The sequence below is a fragment of the Falco biarmicus genome, chromosome 5 (assembly GCF_023638135.1).
Source record: "Falco biarmicus isolate bFalBia1 chromosome 5, bFalBia1.pri, whole genome shotgun sequence".
Lineage (NCBI taxonomy): Eukaryota > Metazoa > Chordata > Aves > Falconiformes > Falconidae > Falco > Falco biarmicus.
In genome coordinates, this window is record NC_079292.1 from 6,948,722 (window position 1) to 6,961,955 (window position 13,234).

Sequence of the window (13,234 nt, forward strand, 5' to 3'; positions counted from 1 at the left end):
TGCAAATCAATTGCTTTTCATTCCCCTAATGCTTTATGAAGAACCACACAACCTCAGAGCTGACACTGCAGAAGAGAAAACCACTACACAAACCTATGGGAAAACTTCATAAAGAAAAAACCAATTATCTAGAATACTCACTTGTAGCAATAGCAGCTACAGAAAACTTCTGATAATGTAATTTTAAAACCATCTCATCATCACATTAAGCAAATTGCTATAAAAAATGCCATTGATTCTCTTCTTTGTGATCTGATGTGCTATAGCAGAAGGCAGCACACATATATTTCACATACACAGAGACAAATTATAACCCCTGGTTAGGGCCCCTGTAAAGACCATTGAGTTATAAACTATGGAGAAGATAAACTGCTGCCTTTTAAAGTAACTCAAAACAAATTGTGGTCGGTTATGTGGGGAAATTGAAGTTACTTCCAAAGGAAAAGGAAGAAGGATTTTTCTCTAACAAGCTAGTCATGATACTTTAAAGTTCATGTAGCTAAAATGCTTTGCACTAGACTGAAAATGCTATGCTGGCAGTAATTTGTCCTGTTGAGATCATTATTGTTCCCAGTGAGAAAACATTTTTGTCTGAAAAACTCATTAATGCATTCAAGATTCTACTGAATACAACTAGCAGAAACATAGCATAGAGAACATGAACCGAACCCTATCTTTAACATCGCAAATGGTTGATCGATTCCATTATACTGGAAACAATGTATTTCCCCTATAAATTAAAAAAACCACAGCCTTCTCACTTATCCAACATTCAATATTGGAAAAATTGTACAAAAAACTCCTGAAGGCAAAGAAAGGGATCCACTCTACTAGACCTCAGGGTTGTGTCTGTACCTTAGGCATCTAGTGAATCAGTCTTCTTAACATACATACCTAAGATATGACAGAGAAAGATGCCCTTTAAAGGTCCCACAGGTAAGTCCTATCCCCTAGACTGAATCCCACCAAAAAAAGGTTGCTATTGTTTTTTACATGCTGAGTCCGATACTCATATACACTCTTTGGAGGGATAAATTAGAATAGTAAATTATTTCTATTTTAAACTCTCATTGCGGCAAACCAAGGAGCTTAAAATATTTAACACACGTGTGTGTTTGCATTCATATACTTAAGTACATAAAAATTCTTGACAAGTGCTGAGGTACATCTAGAGATTAATCTCTTATGACTATTGTTTATTATTCTAAAACACTTACATGAATAAAGACTACAGAATTTGAATGGGGGAATATTAAACAACTTTAAATATAGAGAAGGAGGTTTCCCTCAGTCTAGTATTTGATAAGCACGTTTGCCTGACATTTTCTAGGATACACATCTAAAACATAGAATAAATTGCTGTAACATGTACTAACTTAGTATTTGAGTAGTACCACCACATTTAGACAATATTTAGTATGTCCCATTGCCTGTCCTAAACACTGACATCTTCAAGCAGAAGTCTGTACAGCCATACTCTTTCATGCCATCAATTCCACTTCTCTGTTGAAAGTACATAGTTATCATCCTCCACTAAAACTGAAAGTCAGATTCCCTATTATTCTATCCTTTTTTTTAAATCTTTGTATTTACTCTATTCTTGCAGTTTCAGAATGCCAACAGAAGCAGAATATCTCCATACTGCCCCTTTGTGGGAATATTTGGAAACACACAAAATTCAAAGCTATTTAAGAGACAGTATGGTGCATACTACACTTTTATTCACATACATAAGCCATTAAATTTAATACTGCAGTTACATTCATCCCAAAAAATGAAAAACAGGGTTTGCTCTTTCTCAAGCTTAATTCATTTCTTCACAGGAAATTCAGTGTTTTGGATATTCCTAACATAATCAGCAATTTCTGAAACCTCCCATTCCTGCATCCCTCATCTCTTTGGCACCATTGTTGTTGTAAAAACTGACGCTCCAAATTAATTCATATGAATTAAATATTTTTTTCAAATACAAAAGACGTATTAAAAAAGATACTAACAACAGCAATTGGAAATAGCATAAGATACATTTTCTTACTCCCTTCCTAACAGTCATCTTTCCTACATTGGATACTTAGAATGACAAGAATTTAAAGTGAATGTTCAGGACAGCTTAAATATTCTTCCATTTTTGCTTTCTTGCTTTTCTTACAATTATTTTGGCAGCATACAACTACTATATTAATAGATAGTAAATAGGAACAAGTAAGAGATTACCTGAGAACATGAAAGTCCACATTCTTCAATCCTGGGAATAATCTGACAATCAGAATTCCAAAGAAGAATTACTAGAAGAATCTGAACATGAATACTTATCATCCTAAATTGGAACTAAAAAAGCAAAACCTCAGAAGAAACCTTCCACTCTGACAATTCTCCCTCTCATGCCAAAACTTTAATATGAATTTTAGTCCCTCCCACAGCACCTCTGAGCTCCTCCCTCTAAAACTTTCCAAGGACAGAAAATTGCTAGTTCTGGGAAATATAAAACATGTTCAACTCATTTCTTATGTTCCATAGTGAAAAAATAGGCAACATTAACTTCTGTCAATCACAGTAAAACCTTTTCCTTCTGGATTTCATCATGTCAGCTTTAGATCAGTTTTAGCAAATTTCTGTCCTGTAAATTCTATGTATAAATGGGAATTTTATTTCTAGAGTGATGTACCAGGCAGGTTCACTGGAATCCAGATGCATGTCTACTTATTTTCCTGGTTTTCTAATGCATTGAATAAAAAGAATAACAGCTTTGCTGAGGTGGGTAGTCTTGTAAGACTGATTTCTTGTTTTCATCAGCAAGAAAAACAGATTCTTTTACCCTAGAAATATGTGCCTTGAACTTATTTCTCTTATTTAATTGTACCAACAGAAGCCTCTTGTTCTATAGCCTATCTCCAGCCTTTGGATTTTCAGCTCACTCAGGAAGTATGCATGCTTTGCCACAAAAGCTCACCCCCACCAGCTCTGAAAGCACTGTGCCAGTGAGTCACAATACCCTGGTACCTGTTAGCACAACAAAATGCCCAGGAACGCCTTCTTGGGTGCTACCTTACACAGTCCCACTACCCATCACAAGGAACAAGTATTCCAAAAAACACACTCTTTGGTTCATATGGAGGCGATATGTGGTGTGTTATGCCCATAGGTGGGAGTTATTTTTGCATAGAGCGGGCTTGCTCCCAATGAAGAGAGATATCTTTCAGTACAACAGTGCCAGGCTCTTGCAAAACCTTTTACATCTGTTAAAGTAGGGAATACACAATTAACACCATCTGCTGGGATCTGGCTTTACCAACATTTTTTTTTAATGAACAGGTAAAAGGCAGTGCCTATTCTACCAATGTATCTACTATACTGACATTTTAGGTACTTTCATTGCAGTCCAGTTTTTCAGTTTTACAGTAAGACTTTATTTTCTGAAGATAAAGAGCAGTGTCAATCACAGTACTAAACAAATTGTTATTTAATATTTTGGTTAAAAAATAACAATTAAAGTTTTTCATCTATGCATAAAAATAGACCAGATTAAAGACCTGTCGAGTCCACTCTCCTGTGCCTAACAGGATCTGTAGCAGACACTTAAGAAAAATAAGAATGAAGTTAAATATGTTTCCATGGATGATTTTAACCTATATGCTGCTGAATTCAAATGACCTGGATCCTATGGATTTCCTGAACTGAAAGCCATGCGCACTTCACTGTTTTCAACAGCTGTTTCTGGGCCTTTCTTACATGCATTTATACAACAACTCTGCATCTATTCATCCTTTTGGTTTTCAAAACTTCCTGTGGCAATGAGTTACACAATTAAACTATGTTTATTTGCATTGTTTTGAATTTAAAACTGCTTCCAAATACTTCAGTTGGGTTCCCCCTTGTTCTTGCTTTAGAAAAAGCAGAGAATATCCATTCTCATCTTACCTTTGTCAAAACAGTCACAATTTCATTGATTTCTAACATACCTCCCCTATTTTTTCTAAGATTAAGAATATGCGTTTTCATTTTTACCATACCTTTTCTAAGATAGGTGGTCCTGCACACAATATTCAGGAGTGAGCAGATCACGGATCTTTTACGTAATAGCGTAGCGATGTTGACAGAATCAGAAGCATGATGTCCCTCTACCAAAAAGCCATTTTGACTCTCAGTCAGTGAGTGTATCATTTACCAGTATGCCTACTGCAAGCAAGCCAGTTCAGCACACACCAGTTAGTAGTTTTGCAACTTCAATTTCAAGTGCAGTTTATGGGACCCTGTAGAATAGAGTTTGATTACTGTTTCAGGTATTAGTCTTATTCTTTTGGATTACTTGTTTTAAATTTAGACCTGAGACAATTCCTTCAGTAGGTTCCCCTGCAATGGGCTCCACTGCAAGCAAGCAAGCAAGCATATTTTTTTTACTGTCATTAGATTCCTTGAGCAAAAAGTGTCCTTTCATATCTCCATCACTAGTCAGCTCCACAGACTTCTTGATTACTCATTAGCTCCCTAGAATTTTTAGGAGGTTTCCTTCTCATCTTTCATTAAAAAAGGATGGTATTAACCTTTCTTAAAAATACTGTCTTGGAAGCTGCAAAAAGATGTCTTCTTACAGGTGACATTTTTGGGGGATATCTTATGTGTGTACTGTTCTTAGTTTTCCCTACATTACTTTTAAAGTCCCTTGTGCCTCGAAAGATTCTACCCTTTCAGCTGCTCCTTTTAATCTCCTTTTGGAGACTCAACCATTTTACATAGTTTCTGTACTATTTATACATTAGCACAGCACTTTTTTTTTTTTTTTTTTGGATGTTGAAGTTGTGTCACTATTGAAGTGGCTGCTTGGAAAGGAACCAAGAGTTCTTTCTCTTCCTATGGGGTCTGTGATTACTTGCTCCAAGCAACAGTCATTTGTAATGTTTACAAATTTAGTTTCTGCATCAAGCCCTGAGGTAACATGCCTCCAGTTTCTATAGAAACAACTGACGTCACTAGCTTACTAAGTTTTTTTCCTCTCTTACTGTTTCTGGTATTTCTTAGCACACCTCTGTCACCTTCCAAATAAAGTGGTTCTTAGCACTGCTCTAACAGTATACTCTTTCTATGCAGGTACAGTTTTTCAGTCCAGACAGTTTCTGTAATACCTGTTATAAAGTTCAGCAGGCAACAATCTTGTTGTTATTTACTTTATTTGACAGTAAGCTTTTTTAAAATCATGTCTAAACTAGCACAATCTACTTTACCATTTCTACCTAATTTATATCCTGGAATTACAGTGTTCATCAATTGTTTTTATTATGTCCAGTTACAGACCCCCCTTTAAGCTAATATTCCCACTAAAAAATGGGAAGTATAATAGACCCATGTTGTGTTTTTTGAAAACTTGTAGTTTATGTATCATTATATATCAATTATGTAATATTATGCATCCATGCATGTGAAATATATATGGGCACTAGCTCGTAGGCTCCTTGCTCAAATGTGACTCTAATTCTTGATAATAATTCTTGAAAATAACTTATTGATAACAGATTTCTTTTATTATTTGCTCCTCACTACACCTTACCTATATTTTAATTAACATTTGTCTTGGGTTTAACATTTTTATTACTTCATCCCTGAAGAACAGATGACAGCAAATTATATACTATCCTGTTTTAACCAATGCTCCATCCAGGATAAAGTATCTTTAAAAAAACCCACAACTTAATAGGAAGTGCCTCCTTTTGCACTTTGGTAATACAGACACTTTGTGCCCTAAAGCTTTATTAGAGCACAGATCAAGGATATAGAAAGGCCAAAATCTAAGCATTTCTCAGTCCAAGAAGGTCTGAGTACAAATCTTGCAAATTTCAGGATGGCAGCCTGGCTGCTCAGGTTTTTCTTAATAAAATGTGGAGGTAGACCCTAGAGTACAGAGTAAAATCCAGTGTTTCCCATTCTCCGTTTTCTCTTGAGTCAAGCCTGATCTCTGGATCACCAAGCCAGGTCCCTTCTTCTTAACTGATCTCTGGCTTCACCAATTCTGCATGCTTGGCTACACATTTGGCCCATTTCAAGAGGGACCACTAATAAAATTCTACCATTCCTCAAGAGTGTTCAAAGAGCATTACATGGAAATAAAAGTTAGGACAGGTGTATCACCAGACACATTTAAGCAGCCAGACATGAATTTTGTGACTTGTGTAGGAGTTTAAGCACAGAACTCCACACAGATTTCTACCTTGGCTACTTATTTACTCAGTTTGCTGAGATGGACATGTCAGTGCCTAGGCTGTAAGGCATATTTCTGTCACATCCATACTGGAGAAGCCCCAGCCTTCTTTGGAGCACAATAGCTACATTCACACTTCATTTTGCAAGAGTATCCTGTGGTACAGTACTACATACTTTCATGTCTCACCAACACAGGCACACATATTATTGTTATTATTATTATTACAGTTGTCTTGAGATGAAGGGCCATGGCTAGCACAGTCCCATGGCTCCTTTTTTAACTTAGTGCGCAGCTGTATCACCCACACCAGGCAACAAGGTCTTGCCTCAGGGCCACTCACTTCAACCACAAGATAGCTGAGTGCTTATAACTTAGCAGCTTCTTGTCATGTTGGGCAAGCTCTGGAGTGGATCCATGTGGAGTGCTACTGTCATCACAACCAAATATTCACAATGATTCAGAACTACTTGGGAGCTGCACTTTTCCGGGAGTGTGCTTACATCTGCCCAGAGTGAGCCTGTGCGGCCAGGGCAGGTACTCAGTGGAGGGTATCAGCAGGGCACATAATTCCCACAAAGCCACAAGACCGGCTGGTGAAACTGCTCAGTGCTTCTGTATCCAGCATGTTACTGCTTCATTATTCAGAAACAATTGCTCCTTATCTCATCTACATGACCCAAGGGGACCTTCACTCTCTTCCTCCACCCTGTCCCTTTCTTAGAAGAATGACAAGTATTCAGCAACAACGGCAACCATTACAGCAGGCAGTCCTTAGGAGCATTGCCTACAATCTCTAGAAGCAGTAAAAAACACACCCAGAATCCAGGTAGAGGCTGGAAATGTCATTCATGCACAAGTCCGCGTTACGTGGCGGGGGGGGGGGGGAATGACAGCATTTCTCCCTTATAAAAATATATCCACTACAAGATAATCCTCGATTACTTTTAAAAACAAAACAAAATATAATATTACTCAAGAATTACCTTTATCTGTGTCTACATCTCTCGTTGATTATTTCTTCAGCCTCCTGTGGTATTCTACGGCTGGCATTTAAACAACCCACTTGAAGGAGAATAAAGAAGCTGTTGTATTCTAGAAGCCCTCCAAAATAAATTACATTATTGTCAGTTCTGTTTCACTAAATCTAATCAATCTGTTAATAATTGTAAAGGAATTTCACTGACTTCTTGCCCTCTGGAAATTAAACACCGGTAAATCAATCCTTTGACTAACCCTCAACCTAGTATAGAAAAAGAAGTCAGTTCAGGCAGTGGACTGGCACCAGCCTCCTTACTCCAAGGCACTTCTCTGAATTATATCAACTCTAAAACTAAAACCCTGCCAAGTTCCTCTTCCTTATGTCATCAAATATTCATTTATTTGAAATACATTTTAAGAGACAGAATGCTATTCACATGCCACTTTAAAAACTTACACATTCACTTAAAAAGTTCTATATGCGTGGGCTTACACGTTAGAAGACGGTAAATCTGTGTGCGTACTTTCTGAACTGTTGCACAATCTCTTTGGTTTTATACTTGACAACAAATCTCCTAATGAAAAGGAAGAAATTAGACTCTGGGGAAGTCCATTGAAACAACCCATTATTCTGGGTGGAAGTAAAAAAAGGGAGGAATTTTTTTTTTTTTTTAGAGACTGTATACATCTCCCAAGATCATCCTATGCACTGTAGCCATTTTTCACTTCAACAACAGTGAAAATTCAGGAGCAATAGGTTTCTCCTAAGCCTTTTAGTGGTGCAAAATCAGCACTGGTGACTCTGGCCAAGGTTTTAAAAAACTTCAGCTGCTTTACCAATCCAGTCAGCTGATCGATGGAGCTTTGGAGAAGCCTAAAGCAAAAGTATGTACTCTGTAAATCAGGTGTTCAGTGCAGTACATGCCCCTTCAAACTCTTTGACCTTATAACTGCTCTGTGTACTGCTTACTCATAGTCAAGTATCATCAATCCTCCGCATGGTATCAGTAAGATAAGACTATTTTGAATTAGCTATTCAATTATCAAACCAAAATACTTCTTTTCCCTGCAATGCCAATTATTTGCTATGATTGAAGTATCTGTCATGCAAGCAATAGCCTTCAGTGGCAGGGAATCTCTTATCCCGAAAATTTTAAAAAGGCAGGCATTGTCTTCAGAGGATGAAGGTATTTTCAGCTTTAGTACATGTCAGCAGCACAGCTTTTAGCAAAGCAAGAAAAAATATATGCATGCACTTTACACATAAGTGATAGGCTATGACTAAGACCCACTAGCTGATCCATCTCAAAGGCATTGTAAAAATTACAACAGGCATGGAACTTTTGCAATTCAATAAAAGAAGCTCGCTTTGAAAAGCTAGAAAAATTCGTTCCTTTCTCTCATGCAATACAAAGAAAAGGCTGTCTCTTTAAGGCCAAACTCTTTAGTTATGCAAATTATGCTGAAACCTAGAATTAAGACAGCTGAAAGACTAAGGAATCTACCTCACCTTTCTGAAAGAGTCTGAGGGTAAATAAGGTATTTTGAGGATTAACATTTTTGTTCTCTCATGATAAGAGCATTACTCTGGATTTACCAGCATATCCAAACCACTAGATTTTGCTTGTATGTATGTTCCTGCAGGAGTGAAGATACACAGTGAAACAGCAAAAAGTGTCCAACTATATTTGATGTTGCAAGGTGTTGAGTTTTCTGAACCCAGCTCAACACAGTATTTTAGCATCTGTTTTAAAGGTAATGGTCTAATTACTTTAACAGAGCTACACATGTTTTATATGGTACACACCAAGGCACTCTAGTAGACACAGGCAAATGTTCAGTACCTTCCTGCATTGTTGTAGGTACATAAAAATATTCCTGGTTAAACAGTCAAAGGATGAAAAGACTTACCCTTAAAAATTTCACTTTTCTTATTCCATGTAAATACCCTAAGAGTATAGCAGGATTTGCTTGAGCAAATTTCTCAAATTTAAAGACACCAATCTTTAAAAAAGATAAATACTACCCACATCCATATATACATATTTGCTCTGACTTCACCATTATGTCATAGTACCCAGAACAAGACAGAATATGCAACATTGACACACACAAGAACTGCAGTGTGTATTTTCATTAAGCGTGCAATTCCACTAAAAGGATCCCATTACATGCTCTGGTGATATGATACAATCATGCAGATTAGCCAATTCTAGCTGCTTGCTGCTGCGAAACAAAGGCATAGCATAGTCCTGCTACCCCTACTTCCTTATCAGACTACCTGCCAACATCATTAAATTTGTCAACATATCAGAAAAATAATCCAACCTAATAAACTGAAAAGCTTCCTTTGGGTCAGCTAGCAAATTAGCTCAAATACACAAAAGCCTGCAGGACAAGACAGGAACGAGTGTCTGGAACTGAGCACAGGAGAGGTAAGGAAGGATGTGAAACTGCTTCTTCTATATGACAGCCTGATTCCCATACAATAATTAAAACTGGCAACTGCAAGATTTTCCAGCATAATAGGCATTCCTAAGAGACAAAGCAGTTTATTAGAAGCTACTTCCTACCTTATTCTACTACTTAATACATTCCTAATTCAAATAATCTTTTTGCTTATGCAGTCAACCAGTTTTAATTCAGAAAAGGATCTAGTTAATTTAGCTAAGTATTTAAGACCTACTGCCTTCTAAATGTTAACATGAATGCTTTTATTATTCAGTAGTAAATCACTTGTAGAATGGACTCCTCCCACCTCACTTTAAGATTGTAAGAGCTAAGGATTCACAGCATGCCTGAACCAAAATTACAGCTTGTTTCTGCTCTCTCCTTCCTTCCTGGCTCTTTCCCTTTCAAACTCAGTCACACAATTTCACTCTTCCCTCTGCCATTCCACAGACTCTGGCACTCATTTAATCAAAAATGAATGAATTCAATTATTCCAAGAAGAAAAAAAAAAAAGGAAAACAATATCCGTTTGCTGCATTAGTGAGATAAACAAGCCTACTCTGAAATAAAATTAGTACCTTAATTGACTCAAGCAGAGATGCAGGGCAGGGAACGTATGCTGGGGAAGGGGATGATGTCAAGAATACAGCTTTAAATTTCAGTCCAGCAGTTAACTTTGTCCAAACCACGTCCTGAAAATAGCGTTGGTATGTAACCAATCTTCTTTGACTCCCTCCCTAGTAAAGAGAGGAAGATAAATCTGAAGACCTCTGAAGGTCCTTTTCTCCCATTTCACCACCTAGAGACAGCCTAGTTTCCAAAACTGGGTACTGAAATGGAAGTAACCCCAAAAGTTTGACAATATAACCAAAAGCCATAATGCAGCACTGAGGCAAGTCCCAGAGCTGGGAGGCCTCAGTCTCCTGCTGCCTAACTGCCACTTACACAGTGCAGGAGTATCAGTTCAAGTACTTTGCATAAACAGCAATTTGGCCGAATATTGGAATGTTTTCTCAAAAAAACCCCAGGTCCTCAGCCAAGAAAAGGTTTAAAGCAAAACAAAATCTAACCCCTAGAATTCCATTATTTATAGCTGCTCTCTTTCTCTTGTTCTTACCCCTCTGCCATTGTTACTAAACCATTACTGAGATATTAAAATTGCACGTTACTTCTCAAGCACCTAGACAATAATCTGTCTATATATTGTCTGTACTGTCACAGGAACTCTTGGTTCTGCCTGCTCTCCAGGCACAATAAATCTTCACTTCAAGAAAATATGCAAATAACTTCCGTTTCCCATTGTGGACAATCAGGAGACTGACACTGGCTTCTGCAAGAATGTAAGATAAGGCATGAGCCACAGATACTGCTTTGCACAGAACAAGTAACAAAAAAAGTCTTCTCTAAAGGAGGCAGGTGTTTAAAGCAACGCTCATTACCACTGACCTTCCCAGACACCTTTCCAAGCAGGTGAAGATAACATGCTGTGTCCAACCCATCACAGTTGTGCTCCCCAGCAGCTACCTTAGGACGGTGATGAGCTAAACTACTTTATCTCCTGCTCCTTCTGTCACTTGTACCTTCTGTTTTCCATACAGTAACACGTGGAATTTCTCAGGAGCCCCACATCATCAAGTCCTTTCAATTAGAAATGCCAAACAAGCAAACTATATGTAACCAGTTTTGCCGATCACTGCTATGATTTTCTCTGAACAGATTTTCTCATCCACATCACAAGGGTTTATGAGGTATCCTACCATTCTTCCCAGAATATTTACAAATTATTAAAGAAAAATATTTTAGAACACTATTAACATTGGTAATAAAATTACTGAAGAAAAAGCTACAATCTTGAGTGTTCAAAAAGAAAACCTCTTTTTAAAAAAGAGAAAAAGAAGGAAAAAAAGAATATTCACAATTTTCCAACCTTTTTGTAGACAATACATACTTTTAAGAACTTAAAGCTCAGAGAAATTTGAGTTATTAGCAAATATGGTATTTTTGCAATTAAATCAATTGCCAAACATATTTACCTTAATTGCCTTTTAGAAATCTTAGTGAACTGTATTTCTCTGGTTTGGAGGTAGAATGTACTTCTTTTATTTCTATGGTTTAGCCCTATAGCAGAAAAGAAGCGAAAGCAACTATAATCCAAGCAGCAGTAAACAAAAGCAGTATTGGAAAATTTTCTTTCCATTCCATGCTAAAGACTACATCCATCTATTTATTCAGCTTTACTACTTACATTAATACTGGTGTACTGAAAGGCTTAGAGATCTGGAATTTTTCAGATTTGATACAAAACTCTGAACTCTGAGGCTGCTGATTACTGTTAGGTAGGGAAAAGCATAAAACCTGTGATGAATTACTTTTATAAGATCTGACTCTGTTTAGATTAAATTGTCTAAAAATCAAACCGATTATTACGTTTCTCAAATTCAGATGTATATACTGATTTTGTTATCATTACATAATCCCACAACTACATAATAAAATTAATAACATTGGAAAGTAAATAAAGCAACACTGCAAAAATACAACACAATGTCCTGAGTTACTATGGGCTTATATAAACCAACTTTGCGTCCTAATGCAGATAAAAATCAGACGACCTGGAAAGAGAAAAGCATTGAAAAGCAACAAACTGCAATTCATATAATTTACCCTTTTTTTCACCAGACCACAGCTATGAGTGCAATTAAGTACTTGAAATACTTTGTTCCTTTGATTTTAGCAATAAAAAGGTATTAATTTTATCTGACTTGGGTTTCTGTTATGCCCACAATCATGGCTGCTGAAGGGAATAACACTAATGAGTGAATTGGAACTTATCCTCACGTAAAGAGCTGTCAGCCCTACATTAATTATGATTTTAAAAGCCTACCTCTTACCTCCCATAATTTTCTTTCTTGCATGGGATAAGAAAATTCAACCTCCAGACCACTATCTATGGTGGGGTTCCTAGTTGACTAGGTGTGCAGGGAAAGTCCTGGCATCTGGCAGACTGTGTAGTCTCCACTGTGCTGAACAGTACAGGAAGGGAGCCATGGCAAGGCAGGGAGCCCAGGGGTGTTCATCTTCACTGGAAAGTAGAATCTATGGCTGGTAGCTCTGTGACGACCTCTTATTTTATTCCCATCTGTTCCTTGCCCTTGTTAATCTAAGATGACCAAAAAAACTCAGAAACAGAAATATATCTCAACCATTACTCAGGGTCAATCCAAATTCTAACTTAATCAGACTATTTAGTTTTCCTCTTTCTTTTTGATGAACGCTGTTTTCTTGACCTCTTATTATACTTTAGTCCCCCAAAAGAAAGGTTAATAAAAGGTTCTTACTGTTTGGAGGAGAGCACCTCAAATCATTTGCCTCAAAAGGAGGCTAAAGTCCCCCAGCACCTTGTTAGTGTGTTTTGTGGAAAGGAAATCCCTTCAGATGCACAACCTCCCATTCATCTGTTTTCAAACCAAGGTTAGTAACAGAAGTAGTATCTAATTATATCTAACCTCCTGCAGAACCAAAGCCAATCACCATTTGACAGAAAAGATAAAGATGATCTCTTGAAGATACAGACTCAGATAAAGGCATGTTACCACATAAAAGAAAGCAAAC

The 13,234-nt window shown here is 37.2% G+C and overlaps 1 protein-coding gene across 3 annotated transcripts in view; it reads right to left on the reverse strand.

The window, feature by feature from the left end:
• The window catches only part of IL17REL (interleukin 17 receptor E like), a 48,820-nt gene extending 45,768 nt beyond the window's left edge, over positions 1 to 3,052 (reverse strand). For 2 of the 3 annotated variants that reach the window (XM_056341902.1, XM_056341901.1), the window contains exon 1: positions 2,215 to 3,052. In XM_056341902.1, the coding sequence (XP_056197877.1) occupies positions 2,215 to 2,316 (102 nt within the window). In that variant the 5' untranslated portion in view covers positions 2,317 to 3,052. The remainder of the gene's footprint in view (positions 1 to 2,214) is intronic. The other variant, XM_056341903.1, reaches the window with a different exon arrangement.
• Positions 3,053 to 13,234: the final 10,182 nt, after the last annotated feature.